We start from the raw sequence: 20864 nt of genomic DNA on the forward strand, positions 1-20864 counted from the left end.
ATGGAGATCCTGAAATCACCATACTTTTAATAAAATGAATTATATTGGATAGACCCAGTATGAAGCTTAGGTATACGTACTCTCTTATAATAGGCTGCATAATAAAAACTACTTTTCCTAGAAAATACATGGATTTTATTAGAATTTTTACCTATGTTGCTTCTCAATTTAACATTAAACATAAATGACTCAAGCGGTGCAAATGTTACTTTGAACTTTCGACTTTCGTTGGGTTTTAAACAATCCTTTTCTGGTTCGATCACAAACGGCAAATCCACTTCGAACCATGTGTCCACACTTTCTCTCCCAGGGCTCCCACTGAACAAGGTTATTTTACTTTGTTCTGAAAATGTAATGTTTTATGTGATTTATAAAATTTGAGATTTATTTTAATGGTTATTGAAAAAACTAGATCAATAGCTTAGTAGGTACTGTTAAAAAGTTAAGTTTATAACATTTCTATGTTAAAATTACGACTTATAGGGGTTAGAAAATACTGAAAAGTTATCAAGCTTCATACCGTGCTCGCCAGGGTTCAGAAGCGGCTGTGTATCATTTGTGTCCTTAATTTCAGTGTCAGTCACACTTTCATCTTCATAACACACAGATTGATCCTATAGAACATAAATATTATTCATCTATTCATTCAATATTGTACCCACTGATTTTATTTACATCTTAATACTTACGTCTATAGGGTTCTTACGACCTTTACTGTACTTATCTATGCGAGCTGGGTATTCATCGTCTATTATAAAGTCCCACATAATTTTCAATGGTACTTTCCCTGTGTTTTCTACTTTGAAATTGAAATCTCTAACCTGGAATCCATTTTATTTTTATGAAAGTCATTTATTAGTAAGGTTAAAGCAAGGCAAGCTTTAACTTGCTAGCATTACTTGGTAAATGAATGTGTCCTTTAAGTTCATCTTTTTTTCCAAGTTACATACATATTTTGAGTATTCTGTCACAGCAGAATAAATCACCACCATGTGAATAATATCGGCAGTAATCTCGGGATTTGCGTTGATTTGCTCATTTATTATTGTCTCGTATCGTTCGTTGACATCAACATCTCTGTGTGAAGCATTTATTTAAGTATCATTGATTTTACTAACGTTAACTTAAAAAAAATAGTCGTCGCTTTCCTTACTTTAAAAAAATTTACGTGACTCTGTAAACATAAAGGAATTCCTAGATATCTATAAATTAGAATACGAACCTGTTATGATCGAAGACAGTAACTGTTTGTCGATTGTCCCAAGTCGTTGCTTTTAAATCTAGTGTCATAAAGTCATCACATATCGCCTTCAAGTTTAAATTTAATAACTCCTATAACGAAACATTGTTTAAAATCTAGTTGAGGAATAGACAAAGTGCTCGATAAAGTTTTATTTCTATTGAAATATACCTTTTTAATAGCTACTGGTTGTGCACAGAAGAATGTGATTTCTATATCCTTTTCTTCTCCGGGTGAAATGTAACCAACAGATGGTTTTATCAGTAAATGTTCAACAGTTTCCCATTGGAACTTATAAACCTTTTCGGAATTATTCACCATTGTTACTGATCTTTTATGCATGACACATAATTCACATCCCCCTGAAAATTACAAACATATTTATTGTATACCCTGTCTAGTGTCTGTATGAGGTCAGTATTCATTTTCCGACATTTAAATAAAACATCTTACCAAAATTTAAAATATACTTCAGCACAGAATGCTCCACGGTGGTACCACTGTCGCTCAGTTTAACCGATCCATGTGAAATCCTTTGACTTTTATCCCCTTTTGACTTCTTTTTATCCCCAGTTGCGCTTTTGCTTTTTTTTCTACCGTCGACTGTCGAAGCTGTCGACACTGTCCTTAATATTTTAAACACATTTGATTATTCAGTTAACTATTTACTTTACTACTATTATTTATTACTATAAACTATACTTACTACTATTTATTACTATAAACTTTTACTTTACTATTTACTAATTAAATTAGGTGGGCATTCCGCATTACATACGTCCAAAGTAACCATCAGCTATGTTCAGTGTAAATTTACAACTTTTAACTGCTCAGTTTATTTTTAGGCAAAAAGGTACGTTAAAAAGAAATCATCTATTTTCGATCATTTAACTATAAAAATAAAGTAGATACTGTAGTTAGGTTACCCATCTGCAGACTTCTTGTAAGCATCTATATCTACATCCATAGAGAGCATGTCTAATCCCGTCAGAATAACATCTTCCATAAATGCTTCTGCCTCGCACACCACCTAAAAAACTTACTATGTAACTAATTTATCTACTTTGATATCCAAGCTTACTTACTTTTTAAATTTAAAAGTTAAATAAGATCGATTTTTTAATTACCGAAAAAAATTCGTAAGGATTTTTAGAAATCGTCACTTGCACGTCGCAAGATGTTCGCCCTTTCCTTATAGGATTATAGTTTATATATACTGTGGCTATTTCTTCTGGCTTCACCATCATCTTCATAGTTTTACTAGATTTTTCTGTAAATTTGACTTTTGGTAGTTTAATTGTCTAACATTTTAAAGTAACGACTAACGATGGATTAAAAAATCCTAAACACTTTTTTCGTTACAAAGTCAACAACCGTTTAACCCTGTTTTTTGAGCCTGTAGGAAATTGTGAGTGCGTTGCCAACTAGTCCATGGTGGTCCTTGAGAAAAAGTTTTCTTGTATACAGTATAAGTACAATTTTTTACAAGGAACCCTTCATGTACAGGAGATACAGATAATTGTCAATATTATGTATAAGTTTTTACTTACCATTTTTGCCCCGCATTATCATTTGATCACTATCTGGGTCAGAAGTTAACCAGAACACAGGCCTTTCTTCATTTGGGGAAAAGAAAACTTTCACCATAACAAGCGCCTGTACTGAACTCACGTTTTTAAAACGTATCTCCTTAACGCTAACAGAACCCAAACATGTTACTGGAAAGCGAAGTACGCCCATTCTCTGATGTTTTATAGGCGGAGAAACCATGCTTATTCTGGGTATTACACCTTCCCCTATCAAGCATATTTTGAAGGATTGCTCTTGATTTTGGAGTGATTTTAAACGTATTTCTAGAACAGCTCTATATTCCTGAACACATTAAAATATAAAAAAATTATACCTTACCTAATATACGTTTCAATATTACTTTTCTTTGTATTATTGTTTATTATATTACTTTAGTTATTACTTTAATGTGGTATTAATTACCTGAAGAGCTTTTGGAGTGAATATGATTCCAAGATTTTTATGCAAGAGTGGTTCTATATGAGTTTCGTATTTGTCTAGAGAAAATATGTCATGACTTGAATTAGCTTGATAGTGTAATTTCATCGTCAAGGCACTGGCGACCAAACCACTGTTGTACAGGTCAATAACTGCTACGAACTTCGAGTTAACAGTCACAGAGAAAAAGTGAAGTGTTACCGAGTCTTCAACGAATACACAATGGGCGGATGTCTACAATAGTATTGAGAAAACTGTAGACATGTTAACTTATCTTACACCAGAGGAGTTAATATAATCATAAATACCTCAGGCTTAGGATATTCAGTTAGATTTTTAACAATAAGATGTTCACGGAATGTGTTTTCAATATTCCAAAAGTCCAAAGTAGGCATAGCTCCAGTACCAACTAACTTAAGAGGAACTCCTTCTGATTCAGCGGGGCAAGTATCGCTGATTATAAAATGTATAGTTTCCTCAAACCTTCTAGCAGCTGTTGCTAAAAATTGTATTTGAAGTGTTCTACTCGTCCCAGGTGCAAGAAGATTGTCATCATTCATAATTAGAAAGTTCCCACATCTTAAAGGAGGATTCTTTAATCTGTTAAACATTAATCAGATGAATTCATATTTATGTAAATAGTAATCATTAAGTAAAATCGTCATTATGTAGTACTTACTTATTATCCTTGAGTTTAGTTTGTGGCTGTGGATCGTCAGGGTCGATTTGATATTTAGGTGGTAAAACGATTGTGTACGTAAAAGGACATTTGCTAGTGTTATTCAAAATCACTTCTCTTGTTTCCCCGACTCCGACAGGAATTATATGGAAATTCAATTCTCCAAGAGGAAATAGAGTAAAACTAAAATTTAAATTATTTCATAATATAGAATCTTTCTAATAATTATTATCTCTGAAGCTACATCTCCACGTGCATTCATATTTGACAAGTAAGGGCGATTCACACCAAGCACGTACACGTGACACGTGCGTAGTGACGCGCGTGAATCCGTAGACATAACTGCACGCATTACGTCTACGCGAACGTTCACGCCACGCAAGCGGTATGCCATGTCTCATACAGTTCCATACATTACAACGCAATGGTACGCGCTACGTCTACGCTTACGCAGCCTGTGTAAACGAGCTGTTAATGTGAATGTGATTGTAAAAGCAATGAAGAGTACCTGCAGCTATAATCTATATGAAGCATACTCGCAGAATGGATATATGTATCAACATGGGTACCAAACATACGATAAAAAAATACATAAATCCGAAAGGTCGCCGGTTCAAACCCCACCCGTTGCACTATTGTCGTACCCACTCCTAGCACAAGCTTAACGCTTAGTTGGAGGGGAAAGGGGAATGTTAGTCATTATTCAAAATGGCTAATATTCTTTAAAAAAAAAAACATACGATAAATTTAAAATACTTACGTGTTATAAAAGGATGCTATGGTTACACACACTGGAAACTTAGCAACGACCACTTGATTTTTATTGCCATCCAATAAGGAACAAATGTACGCAGGCACGTTTACCAAGTTCATCGAGGTAGTGGGTGTGCATTCAAACTCTGTTGTGATCAACTTTATGGTAGGCGGTATGATGCCACACTCCGGTATTGCGGAAAATGATCGCAGTAAAGATGGTTCAGGAAAATTCTTTACCTTTTTCAGCCTACAAATAATAAAATTATTAAATTATTACACAGTAGATGGATCAGATTAGAAGAAGAATCACTCAAATACAAGGCCAACTTAGCCGGAAATATGCATACAAAAATTAGTTCTTTATTTAATCCATAACAAGCTAGACTTTGATTGCGACCTCACCTGGTGGTAAGTGATAATGCAGTCTAAAATGGAAGTGAGTTAGCTTGGAAGAGGTATGGCAGTTTTTATTCAACCCGTACCCCTTATCGGATTCTACTCACCAACGTACCGGAACGCTTGGCGGCAGGTCTTTACCGGTAGGGTGGTAACTATCCACAGCCATAGCCTCCCACCAGACCACACCAGACCAGACCAGACACAATTTAAAAATTATAAATTGACAAATTACCCTGCCGGGAATTGAACTTCCCATTTATAAGACCACCGAAATCACCACTGTGCCAGAGAGATCGTCAAACTATAGCTTTACGAAAAAGATTACGAAACTAATTGACTAACCACTTTACAAATCTGTAATTTTTTTTAAACATCCATAGATTATTATGATGGATTTTACTGTTTATGAAAGAGATAAAGAGGTTAACTAACTTGTAAAAAACATTATATCTTCCTCTATTCAGCATGTACAGTTCTTTAACAACAGTGGAGTTAACCTTGACGTTGCCATAGTTCAAAGAGTTGTCAGAGGGATTCTCGTAAGCACATTCCACCATAACATCGTAACATTCAGCTGACAAGTATAGCGTGTCTATTACCATTGGATCACCACGACCTTCCGCATCGTATATCTGGTGTTTCACAAGAAATTGGGATAAAGGGTTAAAAGGAAAGTAGAGTTTACAAAACGTTTAGTCTTAAAAACCTCATAATTCATCATTCAATTCTGATTTGAAATACATTAGTTTCCATTTAGTCCCGAGTTCTTGTTGGACACCTGCTCCAAATCCATCATATCATCTGCATTACATACACTACATATTATGTGAAACAATAAATGATATTGCATTAAAAGGTATGGTCTATTTACACGGTAAGAACGCCCTATGTGCCGTTAATAGCGCGTGGCGTGAGTCCTCGTACTGATGTGCTATGAGAACTGACTTGTTTACTTTTTAGATCATCTAAGGAAAAATAGATTGTACCTCTATTGTTAGCGGTTTGTTAGAAATTACACCAACTCTACACGCTAAATAAGTTACGGGTACGACTTGATTATCGTTTCGAGGCACGACACCAGTCGTTTCAGCGATTAGAAAATCATCCACGAAATCGTTTGCATTGCGTATTCTCCACTTGATAGGTAGAATAGAATCATTTTTAACAATAAATCTATCATCTTCTCTGCGATACAGCAAATGTTTCCCATATTCTAAAATTTGATATTAGATAAAGTTTTCAATCAAGAATCAATTAGGAATTAGTCTAAATATCGACTTGAATATTTACTGGAACTTAAGAAACATTTTTTTTAAATTTACCAATCATTTTAGATAAAGGCAGTATCTCAACTATTGGCACGACTCCACTACATGCTAAGGTGACTGTGACTATTTCTGGGTTGTCTTTCACGCAGAACAGTAGATTACTCATATGAACCCCGACCTCAGTCGGAGCTGCTGATATGGCCATCTTTTCTCTATATCCAGGCTTACAAAGAAAACATTTAGAATTATATAATGTTACGTACGTATAAAATGTCAGTATCAGTAGTAATAAGATTTTACAATTAAAATAATTATATTCTTACCTCGAGTCTCACAAAATTTTTGTCAATTTGAAATACTGATGTGTCTTCCGAAAACTCTATTACAATATCAGTCGTTATTAAGGAAGAATTTCTTAGGTCAATCACGTATTTTTCTTCATATATCCTGTAATGTTTCATTTTGCTCAGTTCTGGTAATTATGATGGTCAAATTGAAAAAAAAGCCAATCACGTACCTGTAGCTCCCTATAAAAATAGGCCCAAATTCGAAAAACTTTTGATCATCTAAATAAGTAACCTTGTAGACTTTATCTTTCACAGTTCTTCTGGCAAAATTTTCAAACATTTTTTTCGGACGACTATCCAATCTTAAATTCATTAATTCAAAAATAAGTAGGTAATTTGATTTTCTTCTAAATATAATAATTTTGTACCTTTATTATTTATGTACCTCGGTAAACCACATATTCCAGTCACAATAATATCAGTTCGCGAATCGGGCCACCCACTTACTTCAACGAACCTCCTAACGTTAAAATTTCCTTCATATTGGGGACTGAAAGCATATTTACATCGAACTAAATCCCCGGGCTGCAGCACTATACGACCACTGTGCTCTGAAATATTCATCACACTAATATTATAAAGGCGAAAGTTTGTGTGTGTGTATGTTTGTTACTCCTTCACGCAAAAACCACTGGACGGATTTGGCTGAAATTCGGAATGGTGATAGATAATATCCTGGATTAGCACTAGGTTTTTTTTCATCCCGGAAAATCAAAGAGTTCCCACGGGATTTCGAAAAATCTAAATCCACGCGGACGAAGTCACGGGCGTCAGCTAGTCATTTAATATAATATTTTATTCTGAATAGAATCAATACTACATTGCATCCAATTAGAAAATATTCTTCACTAGCTGATGCCTGCGACTTCGTTCGCGTGGATGTAGGTTTTTAAAAATTCCCGTGGGAACTCTTTGATTTTCCGGGATAAAAAGTAGCCTATGTACTAATCCAGGGTATAATCTATCTCCATTCTAAATTTCAGCCCAATCCGTCCAGTAGTTTTTGCGTGAAGGAGTAACAAACATACACACACACACTTTATAATATTAGTGTGATTGATTCAACAGATGTTTTGGTGATACCTACTAATTGAAAAACTATACATATTTTAGATAATAAGATGTTGAATACCTAAAAGTGATTTTACGGTGCGCAATGGCAGTGGATATGTCACATCTGCTTCACTGGCTTCTGCTGTTATTTTTTCTATTGAATTAGATGGAATCTCGCTAGTTGAAGTTTGTGATGAAGTGACCTGGAAAAAGTAGAAATAGGTAACTTTTCAAATTGTTCAAATTAATTTTAATTTGCAGAACATCATCTCTTTACAGGAATTTAGGTGTATTGTTAATATTTTTAGTGCACTTTCTTTCTTCTCTCTGGGCTGATTTTTGCACTTAAACGTTTCCGCCTGTTGTTCGTGCGTTGCCCCTCCCCGCCGAAGTCTGCACTCCAGCCATCCAAGCTCGCTCCAGAAGCTGAGTAGATCGCTCAGGTTGCCGAGGGCTTCATGAAGTGTTGGGGATATCAAATGGCGTTCTCGTTTTCTGCCCCGTCTGAACACTTATTGTCTTATATTTTGGGATTCAAAAATGAAAAAGAACTTTCATCAATTTGGTAAATAATATCATAAAACAAATTGGGTACCTTTTTACCACACGTACAATGCCATTTTGACAAAATATTTAGTACGTTCTCTTGAGTCGTATCATCTAACATACTCAAGTCATTCAGCTGATTACATTCACATTTTTTTATCTGTTAAATAGAATATAACAATATTTAAGACAGAATGATAAAATAATATCCGGTTTAATAGGAATAAGCAATATTTATAAATACCGGCGGTTCATCCAAATAACACCATTTTAGTGGCTCTTCGTGAGTAATTGTTGGAAACGTTTTGGGAAGTAATACAGTATAAACCTTTTTGTTGATAGGGCTCTTTAGAATATCATACTTCTCTTCTTCTTTCAAAGCTTCCCGAACAAGACTAGACTCGGAAAACATTTGCAACAGCTCTTTTTTATATTTTACACATTGGCTACTAATAATTGTCAACGGAAAGCCTCTTTGTGAAAAACTCGCTTCAAAATTCTACAAAAATAAACAAATAACCATTTTAACGAAGCTTAAGGGCAGAAAGTAATAGTCGATGTTTCTGTGTACTCTATCGAAGATAGAATATTTATTAATTTTGGCCGTTAATAAACAGAGTTTAAAATTTCACTTGAACTAATAAGCTGACTCATTTAATCTTACTAAGCATCAATTTGTAGTACCTGTATTTGCATGTCTGATTTCTTCTTAGACTTCTTTTGGGCTGAATCAACTATATGTCCAGTAAAGTCATATAAAGGACTGCCTAGTTCGCTCTTTTCCACTATCCAATTATTAGCAATGTTCAGAAGTCTTTCATATGTTTGCTTATAATCATTATATTTTGTATTCATCATTATATATTCACTCGTCTGTTTTCCTACGAGATTAAGAAAAAAGGCAGTGTTCGAAGTTTAACGTAATGACTAAGTTATGTCTCATTTACCTTTCAAATCTTCTTTCTTTATTTTCTTTCTGGATTCATTGTCAACTGTTGTGATAGATTTACTGTACGGATCTATTAACACAATCAAATATGAATATAAATATTTAAAACATTAGTTATATTATTTACAACAAAAAGACAGAACGTAATATATGTTTAACCGAATCACCTTTGCTATTCTTTTCTTTTACGGCGGCATCCTTATGTTTGGGACGACTGCAAAAAATACTTCATTAAAAAGAAGTTTATTGTAGGTATTTAGGGGCAATTTTTTAATTACTAAACAATATTTATTTGACAATTTGACAAATTTTCAATTTTTTTTTAAATCAGCCCTTCATAGGAAATCGTAGCTGTAGCTGTAAAATAATAGTAATTACAACTCAACCAATTATAAATTTACAATAGTGAAAGCTAAACAATGGAAATAAATCAACCTTAGCTAAATGTGTTTCATCATTGGGCAAAATTTTACGCGCCGAAGTAAGTACTTAGACAAAAACTCGATTTCAGCAGACAGAGTGTTAAATTATAAATTATTATGGAGGACCTAAAAAAACTATTTCATCAAAAGTTTCGTATGCGCATACCATACGTGATACGTCGAATATTTAAAAATAAAAATGCTACATTTTTTAAATTAACCTATAACTAAACAATTAGGTACTAAATAACGACTATACCCGTCTTTTTCGTAATGTCTTCGACGCCTTTCCTCTAAACCAAATGTGACGTAAATTGCTTTTAATTCTGGACTTGCATTTTCGTACTCTTCGCCTTCCATTTCATTTAATGATTGAACAATGTTTTCAATTTCGTTCTCATCATAAACTTTGCTAATGCTCCTATAACAGTTTTTTTTTTCAATACTATTTTTATTTAAAACTTTATACTGATTCAAATTAGGATCGTTGTAAATACTCACTCGTCAACTAAATCTGCTTCCCTTTGAAGATCTTCATAAGCCCGAGCCCATTTACTAAAGTCTGAATGGCACAGCCAGAGATGAATATTCCATATTGTATGTTTACTTTTAATAATAGTTGTGAGAACCACTGGAGGACTTTTAATAACAATACTTGTCAATGAATCCACTACGAAGCCTTTATCAAACTTAGGCAGTTTAAAATATTCAGTCAAAAGCTCAAGCATTAAATCCTGTGAATATACAGGGTGGTCAAAAAGTCGTGGATCAAACGCAATAGGGAGATAGAGGAGGACATTTCCAGCAAAAAATATTTCTACAGCATGGCCTTATTTAAATTGCCCTAAGAGTTATGAATATTTATGAGATTTTTAACAAAATACCAGATTCTCTTACAATTACACTAATTTAAAAAAAATGAGATAAAAGATAATAAAACAAACGATGCTGTGTCATTACTAGATAATGTATCAGCACTACAAACCTTCTATTGAGGCTCTGGGTGCCAAATTACAAGAGCAATTAATTTTTTTCCAAAACTTTTAAAGCGCTACCAAAAATTAAATGTCACTTTAAAAGCGCACTGTGAAAAAAAAATGTACTACAGAAAAATGACCCTGTATCAGAAAAACTTGCTGATTTAATGCCAATTTAAATGAGGTATAACACATTACTCTTTGTTTCGTAATTCTGGTATTATAATTGTTTTTTCATATCAAGGTGCAAATTTCAGTAGATTAGTTTAATTCAAAATAATTTTGAAGATTATCATGCTGCTAGTTAAACTGCTAGTTTTTTGTACGTTGGAATGCTAGAAACATCACTGTGCTTGTCACACTTAAAATTTGTGAAAAGAACAGAAACTGTTCACTACCACCACGTGCCAGAACTACCCAGAACGCCCTCTTTTCTAGGAAACAAAAGGATAAAAAAACTATGCCTCTCTTTCACATCCTTCCTTATTCAACAATGCAAATAGAAATGATGATTAGTGTGAACGAGAGGCATAGTTTCTTTATCCTTTTGTTTCCTAGAAAAGATGAACTACTTGCAAGACGGGCGTTCTGGGTAGTTCTGGGTGGTTCTGGCACGAGGTGGTAGTGAAGAGTTTCTATTCTTTTCACAAATTTTAAGTGTGACAAGCACAGTGATGTTTCTAGCATTCCAACGTACAAAAAACTAGCAGTTTAACTAGCAGCATGATAATCTTCAATTTTTTTTTGAATTAAACTAATCTACTGAAATTTGCACCTTGATTTGAAAAAACGATTATAATACCAGAATTACGAAACAAAGAGTAATGTGTTATACCTCATTTAAATTAGCATTAAATCAGCAAGTTTTTCTGATACAGGGTCACTTTTTCGTAGTACATTTTTTTTTCACAGTGCGCTTTTAAAGTGACATTTAATTTTTGGTAACGCTTTAAAAGTTTTGGAAAAAAATTAATTGCTCTTGTAATTTGGCACCCAGAGCCTCAATAGAAGGTTTGTAGTGCTGATACATTATCTAGTAATGACACAGCATCGTTTGTTTTATTATCTTTTATCTCATTTTTTTTAAATTAGTGTAATTGTAAGAGAATCTGGTATTTTGTTAAAAATCTCAAAAATATTCATAACTCTTAGGGCAATTTAAATAAGGCCATGCTGTAGAAATGTTTTTTGCTGGAAATGACCTCCTCTATCTCCCTATTTCGTTTGATCCACGACTTTTTGACCACCCTGTATACGCATTACATTAGATTAGGCAAAGCTTCTTTAGTAGGATATAAAAATATTAGATTAAATGATGGGTTTAATGCTTTAGATTTGATTTTTTTAATATCAAATCCCTTTAGATATAACCCACACACTGAAATTAAAATGAAATAAAAATGAAAATATATTTAAGTACTACCATTTGAAACATGATCGTAGAACCAATTGCAGAATATGAAGAAATAGCCGACGAAGGCGGTGATTTTTTCTTTTTTTTGTCAACAACTTTAGAACGAGGTGTTCCCACGTTCATATGAACTGATAAAAATTGTATCTTTTTTAATATTGTATCAAAAATGTCATCCATTTCATCGGATGCACCTGAAAAATTTCAATATGTGCAAGTAGCTTAGTAGCATATTTTATGAACTAGAACAACAAAAATAATTATTATTTCTACATTTACCCTAATCTATAATAATTTGAGAGAAGTTGACGGCCTGAAAGGGATTTGTATTGTAGTATGTACAGGTACAGGCCTATAAATTATTCCTTATACCTAGTCGGCTCTATTACTGTATTTTTTACTTACTTTCCCACTCTTTTTCATCACCATTTTCCTTTGTCACATATTTTTGCGCTGTTTCATATAATTCATCCATGATGCTAATAATTGCAGATTTTGCAGCACAATTGCAAACACACAAAGCATCTACAATACATGAATCTATACTGACTCTTGGTAAGCCTAGAATCTTTCCCATCGAACAAGCCATTTCCTGACATTGTATTTCTGAAATGAAACTAAAGAATTTAAAAAATTTACATAATGTACTATAAAATTAGATATACAAAAACATTTACTTTAGTATGTGTAGACGAGGGCTCACAAACAAAATGACACAGCTCAAGTGGCCTGGTCTGCACACATATACACATCAATTTTACTTATTACGAAATGTAGAAATAAATTTTATCAACTTCATTTATTATAAACCTTAATACTTGAACATAAAGTTTAAGAACGATTACAAAATATTTATATTTAAGACCTCTTGTCATCGACAATAAATATAAAAATATTCAAATTTTTCAAACTAACTAGAAAAAAAAGATTTATTCTAAAATAAAATTTAACATATAAATAAGCAATAAGTCTAAGAGTAATTTGAAATAAGCATACCTATAGGCTGTGTATTTTTCGGGCCGCATTTGAAGCATTCGTTGCATTTCTTGAGCATTTTATTTCTATGTACAAAAACCTACCTTCGCTAGGAGAACCATGCACAAAAATTATCAATCCTTTTGAATGTCCTATTCCATTATTATCTGTTGATATGGTATCGAAAACGTGTAGACATTCCACTAATGGGTCAAATTTAGCTGCTTTCATTTCCACAATAACGTCTGAAATTGTGACAGTTTAGATTGGCCTGTATATTTAATTTCAAAATACATTTTTATTTTATATATAAGTATAATATCAAAACGAAATAATTCATTCAAAAATATGTAAGTCTCATAACCTGCAATTATTTCCGTATCGCTTCGACGTATCTTCGGAGATACTGTATCTTTTGCTGCCAAATTTTTTGGAATATTTTTAGGACTCTTTGTTTTTCTGTGTATAACAATAAAATATTATATTAATGGTATATAATCATTAATCACTTATCACGCTTGAAATCGGAGTGTGACAATACTTGACGGTAGATGCCACTCGTGCAATTGCAAGCTTTTGTGCCTGTTTCTCTTCCTCCTTATACCTGAAAAATACTTCTGATAAGTAAGATTTCGATTGATTTCATAAGTAAAATATATAAATATTTATACACAGCGATCTTTAGGCTAGGTTCTAAATACAGTACATCTTAATTACGTTTTTATAAAAAAATGCTCGCAAACATTCGCATTTTTATTTTTATAAATTCAACTAAATCATGTATATTCTCATACTTTTTAACTTTTTCCATAAACTTTTCATAAAAGTTAATAATCTCAACTGGCATCCCCATACCAGGTTTTATAGCGGGGACTAACATTTCAGTGGGATTATTGTAATATTTGTTAAGCAGGTGATAAATTTCATCCTCCTCTTTCCATTTCCTGCAACAAGATAATTCGTTTGTAGCTTAGCTCCAAAACAGAAAAGCTTATTTTATGGAGGCATTTAAAATTCCACGTTATAGACGGCATGAAATTGAAACTTAATTTATTGTACAAAATATTCTACAATAGGTACAATTATACAATATCTAATAGATAGGTAGAGAATTATTTACTTATCGCTATGTGTTATTATGAGTTCAATAGGAAAAGGACAAGGATTAGTAAGACCAAAGTAAATCTCGGTAGTTTCTGCCCATGGTAGAGTCGGTGGGAAAGTAACATTTGGTCCAATTATGTGAACATGAGGTACAATGCCTTGTCCAATCACAGGAATAGTAAGCTTATTAGGATTCATGTGGAATTTGAACACCAAAAAACCTTCGTAGAGCATCTGTGAAATAAAACTAGAGTTTAGACTGAAGGAATCAATAAAATGGCTGACGGAAAAACGCTTAACTATAATGTAAAGCTTATTCATGTACAGAAAACCTTTAAATTGCTGTTTGGTGTTTATAAAATTACAAAAAAAATCGCTTTGCGCTCACTAATAAAGGTTTTACTTAATTATAGTTTGAATTAATAATAGCTTTAAGCTCAAGGAAATATTAGATTTTGAAATTGGATTAAAATACCAGACATTTTGCTTCAAGTTCGATAAACTTTTCAATTATTATCAACAACAGACCAGATAAATATAAATATAATTGCTAACCAACCTCCATAGTTGGTTTAAAAGATAAACTTATTAATCCACCTTCTCCAGGTTCATATTTGCCTGAACTGTTATGTACCATCAAAGCATGGGTCTCTGGCGTTTTTAGCTTCAGGGTGACAAACCAAATGCAAGCAGGTTTTCCTCTATACAAAGGTAAATATATATTATATTCTATAATTATAACCTACGAAAACAATACAATTACAAATGTTATTGTTTTTATATCTACTTGTCAACACTTACACGTTTTTAAGAGGAATTGTGCACATAATTTTATCTCCACATCTGACAGAACCAAAATCAATCTCTGATACATTCGAAGCCAAGTAAGGCACCGCACAGAGTGCTTTCATATTAATAGGAATCGATACTCCGTAGGGAACCTGCAGAAAGAGTAGCTATAGGTACATTTTCAAATACAAATAAAAACACGAAAGTATACTAAAAGGACTTCTGTGAACATTGATCTTAATAATAATAACTTTTCTATTTTAATCAATTTATTCCGTTAGCTCAAGCCAATGTTAACAGATTTTCGTTTGCTTGCCCGGCCTATTTACCTCAATATTGAAAGAGGTTTCTACGTTTTGCTCTAGTTCAGTGAAAACCAGAGAGGTCGGTGCAAAAGTTACTTCAAGCTTGCCACTCTCTCCAGGATTTAATTTCCCACACAATTTTACCGTTAACCAACTTGGAATTTGAGTCCCTTTGGCAAAGTGTAATTTGGTAACAATTGGGCCATAGTTAATTATTTCAACACTGCATTGTATCTGAAAATATGATTTTGCAGTGAGTTTGACTAATAAGCTAAAATTAAGAAAAAGATTTTAAAAATCCAAAACCCTTTATATGGACTGCAATTCTTTACTAACCAACTAATACCTGATTCTTTCTTTTTCTACCTTCACTCTAGACTGGTTTGAGCACTTAAACGTTTCCGTTCTTATATATATACTGTACTATATCTGATACTAAGGTATAGTTTACCTTATCATATTACAAATTAGATCATAAAAAGAATCGATTAATACAAAATGTGATTTTATCATTCTTAAAAGAATAAATTCGTCGTCCGTTTTTATAATTGTATTTTAAAAAAATTACCGTACTTCCAGTGATTACGACACCATAGTCAACGACGTAGGGTATTGTGATAAAGCCTGGTATACAACCCGTTTTGGAAGTTGTTTGATATGAATTTAATATTTCTGGCCGCGAAGTGATGTAGCCTGTAACTAAAATCCGTTCTATAGCCAGTTCTATGTCCATCGTAGATGGATACGCATCCTGAAAAATAAAATTATTAATTTTTTAATCTTTATATTCATATCTACTTTTAAAATAGGTTTGCATTTATTGAATTTTAAGAATCGTAATGACAACATATAGCTATCTATGGACATATTATATTCTATGGACAAAAATCAGTAATGTAATATATGTGTAATACTATCTATTCTGTATTAATCCGATATGTCAATCATTAGAGAATCATAATCAATAACGATATTACAAGTAAAAAGTGTTTGTATGTTGGTTTATTGGTATGTCCTTCAAACATGTAGCAACAGATCGATGTGATGTTTTGCGTGGGTATAGTTAAAGACTTGGAGAGTGACATAGGCTACTTTTTATCCCGGTAATTCAAAGAATTCCCACGGGATCTTTAAATCCTAAATTGTGGGCATTAGCTAGACTGTTAATAAACACATTACGTGACATTACCGTCGATGAGCATATATGCCAATCCTGCTGAAAATGACGGTCTTCAAAGCACTTTTCTATTATAGGTGTATTTAAATGCCCCGATACAGTGCTAGTAAATATTTCATTGATTGCTTCTAAATATCCTGGTGTAAGAATCGGAATTGCTTTATATCCTAATTTAGGGTCGAGCTGAAAAGAAGTTAAGTTCATATAAAAATTTACTTAAAACTATAGAGGTAGCCATATTTTTATTAACAAACCTGTAATATACTAGGTCTCGGTAAACAAACATACACTTGAGGTATGACGCCCCATCCAATAACTTCTATGGGTACTAAAGGAAGGTGGCCTATTTCCAGTATAAATGTCGTTTGAAAGTAACCCTTTACACCAGGTCGCACTTCAACTTGAAGTTCTGCCTGTTCCTCTGGTTCTAGCATTTTTTCCGTCGGTGTTAAACCCAGGATAGTTCCATAAAGATCATTTTCAAAGTTTGGCTCATTTAAGTATGTTTTAAATTCGAAAGAAAGTTGGGCAATATTTGATATGATTAGAACTTCTGTTGCATTTTCGTGATAAGAACGAATTTTAAAATTAATCTTATGCGTGTTAAGCGTGTACAACAAGTCTGAACTTTGCCCCGTTATCATTACAGTTTCCTGAGGGCCACCTAAGACCTCACATTCTAATGTGGCACGAACGTTTATATTAACTTTTGCTCGAAACATCACATTCACATATTGAACTTCATTCGGTTTCAAAATTCCACAGTGAGGGACAACTTCTAATACGTCATTTATGGCTATATCGTAACGTTTACTATGTTTTACGAATTTATGTATCCATTCAAATTCGTTGTCGTAAACTGTGTCAATCATTGGTGATACTTTCATCATCACTCTGTACTTTTTCATTTCTAAATTATTCCCATCTTGGATCATTGAGTAACTAGCTATTGATGTAATTGGATCTTCTTTAGTGGAAGTCGGATCACTGTTCTCTCTTGATATGCCGTCAGGAGAACCTACTGGCGTTCGACACGCTAAAATTTCATGTAGTTCCGCACCCTCTGTACCAGTATAAATATCCAATATAGTAACTTACGTATGTTTTTTTTTTTCATGTAAAATTAAAATTTTGTGTTACCTCTAGCTGATGTTTGAGTTGTAGCTTTAGCTTTAGGACTCTCATTAACTTTTAAGGCCTCGCGCTGTAAGAAAGCCTTTTTATATATTAATTTTAGTAAAAATAACAACAAAATGGTTGAATAAAGAAAAGTACCTGTGTCATCTGTGATTTTGTTACTGAACACTTTCTCCAATTAAATCTGAAGCACGCGAGAAGAGGTGTGACGTTTTGAATTTTAATAGTGTCACTCTCAATGCTTTCATTTAAAATGCATGGAAAATCTAGTCTTGGTGTTAGTACCATTATATTTGGAAAGTTTATTTTTCCTATGAGCTTTATTGCATCCTGAAATAAATAGGGATTATTACGAGAAAGCGTACCCGTTATTAATAGCTTTTAGCAATACGTTGCATGCATTTATTCTTACTTTGTTTTTGTGGCCTTTAAATCTTAATCGCATCAAGTCACAATACACTCTGGACTTAAGGGTCGCGTGCTTAGTTGTGTCGAATAGTATCTGTATTTTCATTACTTCTTGGTCTTCTAATCGTTCTTCAATAAGATTTGTGAGATTAAATGCCCATTTAATTTTATGTATATCTTCAAAGAAATGTAAAGGTCCTTTTTTCAGAGGCTCAACTGGTTTCAATGTTAGATAATCGATGAACACTTTAGAGCGCTGTAGTCCATTTTCATGAATGATAGTGGGGATATTTAAATCTCTCTCGTTATAACATATGCATCCACATAGCATTTCGTCGGCATGAGATACTTTATATGAGCCTTGTTTTTGAACGATTGCAAATGGTGGTTTAACAGATATTTCGAAGTCTAACGGCAATTTGGAGACATTTTTAATAGTTACCAAATCTGAAAAAAAAAAATCCACACATGGTATGAGTGTACTTATTTAGTTAATATTAATTAATCTTAAATTTAACAATCGAAAACAATCAAATACTGTGTAAGTCTTACCTGTTAATTTATAAAATTCATTATAAGGGCCGTAGTCATATTGAAAATTTATGATAGAAGACGATAATTCAATTTTAGGATCAACGAATTCAGCCACTACTTGGCATTCCAATAACAGTTCTTTCTTGTTAATGCCCTCCACACTGCCTATTAAGTACCACATTTCCTTTACAGTAGCTACTTTGTGCGACAAACCAGTTATGTTCAGGTCCATCTTTTCTCCTGCTGACATTTTAAATGTTCTAGGTTCCATATTAAAAAATGCACTGAAAAAATGGGAAACTTAAGAGAAAACGAATTGGTTGTTTTTACTATACGAAGAAGTATATTACTGTAACTATACGAAGCCACCGTAGAAATATTACCTATCTACTGAAAACATAATTTAAAAAAAACTACTATTTTGAAAACGGTAAATCGAAACGATGGTAGCCAAATTAAGTCTAGTACACCACAAAGCCGTATACATTCCTTCTTTGGAGGCATACCTAAATACAAGCATACATGCATACATAAGTAAGATCTGAGTTAGAGTAAATTGGAAATATGTATTTCGTGAACTTAACATAATTAAAGGGTGAAACACAAAATTCTGCGTTGCTTACGTAGTATGCTGTTTTGTTTTGGGCGCTTTGTAATGTTCACTCCATTCCAGGACATGCAAACGCGAACCGCAATTTTTCATGACGCAATTAAAATTCAGAGGTATTTTCGTGAAATGGCGACCAAGCATTATTTTATCTCTGTCTTCGCCAACTAAAATGCTGGTCCCTATTCCAGTTGCTGATAGAGGAACTAACTAGAAGTAAATGAAGTATAATTATCAATTTCTCGTCACTGCCCCACAGTTCATGAATCAATCCGTATAAGTATCTGTTTCTTTTTTTTTTGTAAAGAAATTAATTTTACTAAAGCAACAAATCCTCCTCATTTACGACACAACTCCAATAAATCAATATTGAATAAATACGGAAAGTAGAAAATTATATTCCTTGGTGCGTGTAAAACATATAAAACGTGACCTATAACGCTGCGTAGATAAACGCATTGTTAGTTTAAGTAGTCCATTTATGTGTACTAAACGGCTTTGCATTACATAGTATTCTTCTTCTGCGTTCGTGAATACATCGGTATGCCCTGCGTTCATACGCAATACGCACCGAAGATCTTACTATTATTAAAGTCATCGCTGCTTCAACTTAACTTACAATATCCTTGACTTTCTCCAACTGAATAATAGCTTTATTTGTGTAACTATCGGCATCAATAAGACACAGGCTGACAGTAAGTTCAGCTTCAGACTCTGGTTCTATGTGTCCTTCCATGGGGTTAATGTGCCATCTACCGTCGCGGTTGAGCTGTAGTATACAAGTTGAATATTATAGGCGCATTGGTCTTGGAAATTTTAAAGGTTCCTATTGTAAATAGAGTAGAAGAAAAAGCAACACTAACCCAAAAATATAATAACCTCCCACCGAAACAGACCTGAGTCAATTTAGAAATTACAAATATCCAAATTGACTCAGTTGGAATTTGAATTCGGATCTTCCCATAGCATTCGCGACAGTGCCAAAGGAGTACTATTTTATAATTCGGAGAAACGATTCTTACCAAAGAAACCCGAAAATAGATGTCAACAGGTGAATCATTACAAAGTGTAAGGATTTTCTGCGACTTCGTCAGGAGCTTAACCTGTCCCCAATGTAGACCGAAAGGGGTGCAAGTTACAATGGGTCTCATTCCGCAGCCTGTAATGTGACATACTTCCACTGGCTCTGACATGCCGAATAAATTCATCCTATAATAAGTAACACATATTGATTGTAAAAGCAGTGATATCCTTGATATGAAGCTCCAGTTTTTTTGACTTGTAAATGTGGTATAAATACCTGATGACATACTCCTGGACGCCAAGTACACTTGTCTTGATCGTTACAGGCAATGTTAATGTGCTGTTTGGCTCGATAAGCCCTTCTTTAATGCCCACTTCGACCTCTAATGTCGACTCCTCCTAAAAGTATAAAAATTTGGCTGTTTGTCCGATATGAATTGGGGAATAGAAAAGTCGGTAGTGAGCCAGAAAAAATTAACAGCTAGTATCTTAAGTTCGGATAATTTTCGTACCCCTGTCGTTCTAGTAGACCCAGCTTATTACTTTATTTCTCTTAGAACATTGCTGATCCATCTCCAATGTCACTGTTTGAGAGTAACTAATCGCACTTGAATTGCGCAAGCTACGCAAAGCAAAAGTTCAGTTTAAAAATAAAAGAATATTAGCGATGTCCAACATGATTAATATATTCCCTCTTCCCCTCCAACTTGTGTTAGGAGCATAGTTACGACGTTTGCATTAATATCTCAAA

At 33.5% G+C, this 20864-nt stretch overlaps 1 protein-coding gene across 1 annotated transcript in view; it reads right to left on the reverse strand.

The window, feature by feature from the left end:
* The window catches only part of LOC123880483 (hydrocephalus-inducing protein homolog), a 39589-nt gene that overhangs the window by 11046 nt on the left and 7679 nt on the right, over positions 1–20864 (reverse strand). The window contains exons 13-61 of the mRNA XM_045928658.1: positions 20391–20512; positions 20113–20299; positions 19710–19859; positions 19107–19300; positions 18502–18767; positions 17954–18396; positions 17680–17871; positions 17545–17608; positions 16659–17467; positions 16417–16587; positions 15796–15978; positions 15252–15461; positions 14935–15074; positions 14693–14834; positions 14150–14367; positions 13824–13973; positions 13571–13633; positions 13394–13488; positions 13134–13274; positions 12460–12660; positions 12067–12248; positions 10168–10400; positions 9926–10087; positions 9412–9458; positions 9243–9314; positions 8980–9176; positions 8540–8794; positions 8345–8455; positions 7829–7952; positions 7082–7247; positions 6867–6998; positions 6673–6796; positions 6404–6572; positions 6068–6294; positions 5514–5713; positions 4687–4929; positions 3927–4109; positions 3556–3847; positions 3233–3481; positions 2791–3112; positions 2368–2510; positions 2167–2270; positions 1694–1866; positions 1412–1602; positions 1223–1332; positions 900–1077; positions 690–821; positions 521–614; positions 152–343 (exon numbers count right to left, since the gene is read on the reverse strand). Coding sequence (XP_045784614.1) covers positions 152–343; positions 521–614; positions 690–821; positions 900–1077; positions 1223–1332; positions 1412–1602; positions 1694–1866; positions 2167–2270; positions 2368–2510; positions 2791–3112; positions 3233–3481; positions 3556–3847; positions 3927–4109; positions 4687–4929; positions 5514–5713; positions 6068–6294; positions 6404–6572; positions 6673–6796; positions 6867–6998; positions 7082–7247; positions 7829–7952; positions 8345–8455; positions 8540–8794; positions 8980–9176; positions 9243–9314; positions 9412–9458; positions 9926–10087; positions 10168–10400; positions 12067–12248; positions 12460–12660; positions 13134–13274; positions 13394–13488; positions 13571–13633; positions 13824–13973; positions 14150–14367; positions 14693–14834; positions 14935–15074; positions 15252–15461; positions 15796–15978; positions 16417–16587; positions 16659–17467; positions 17545–17608; positions 17680–17871; positions 17954–18396; positions 18502–18767; positions 19107–19300; positions 19710–19859; positions 20113–20299; positions 20391–20512 — 9148 coding nt within the window. The remainder of the gene's footprint in view (positions 1–151; positions 344–520; positions 615–689; positions 822–899; positions 1078–1222; positions 1333–1411; positions 1603–1693; positions 1867–2166; positions 2271–2367; positions 2511–2790; positions 3113–3232; positions 3482–3555; positions 3848–3926; positions 4110–4686; positions 4930–5513; positions 5714–6067; positions 6295–6403; positions 6573–6672; positions 6797–6866; positions 6999–7081; positions 7248–7828; positions 7953–8344; positions 8456–8539; positions 8795–8979; positions 9177–9242; positions 9315–9411; positions 9459–9925; positions 10088–10167; positions 10401–12066; positions 12249–12459; positions 12661–13133; positions 13275–13393; positions 13489–13570; positions 13634–13823; positions 13974–14149; positions 14368–14692; positions 14835–14934; positions 15075–15251; positions 15462–15795; positions 15979–16416; positions 16588–16658; positions 17468–17544; positions 17609–17679; positions 17872–17953; positions 18397–18501; positions 18768–19106; positions 19301–19709; positions 19860–20112; positions 20300–20390; positions 20513–20864) is intronic.

Source organism: Maniola jurtina, chromosome 1 (assembly GCF_905333055.1).
Source record: "Maniola jurtina chromosome 1, ilManJurt1.1, whole genome shotgun sequence".
Lineage (NCBI taxonomy): Eukaryota > Metazoa > Arthropoda > Insecta > Lepidoptera > Nymphalidae > Maniola > Maniola jurtina.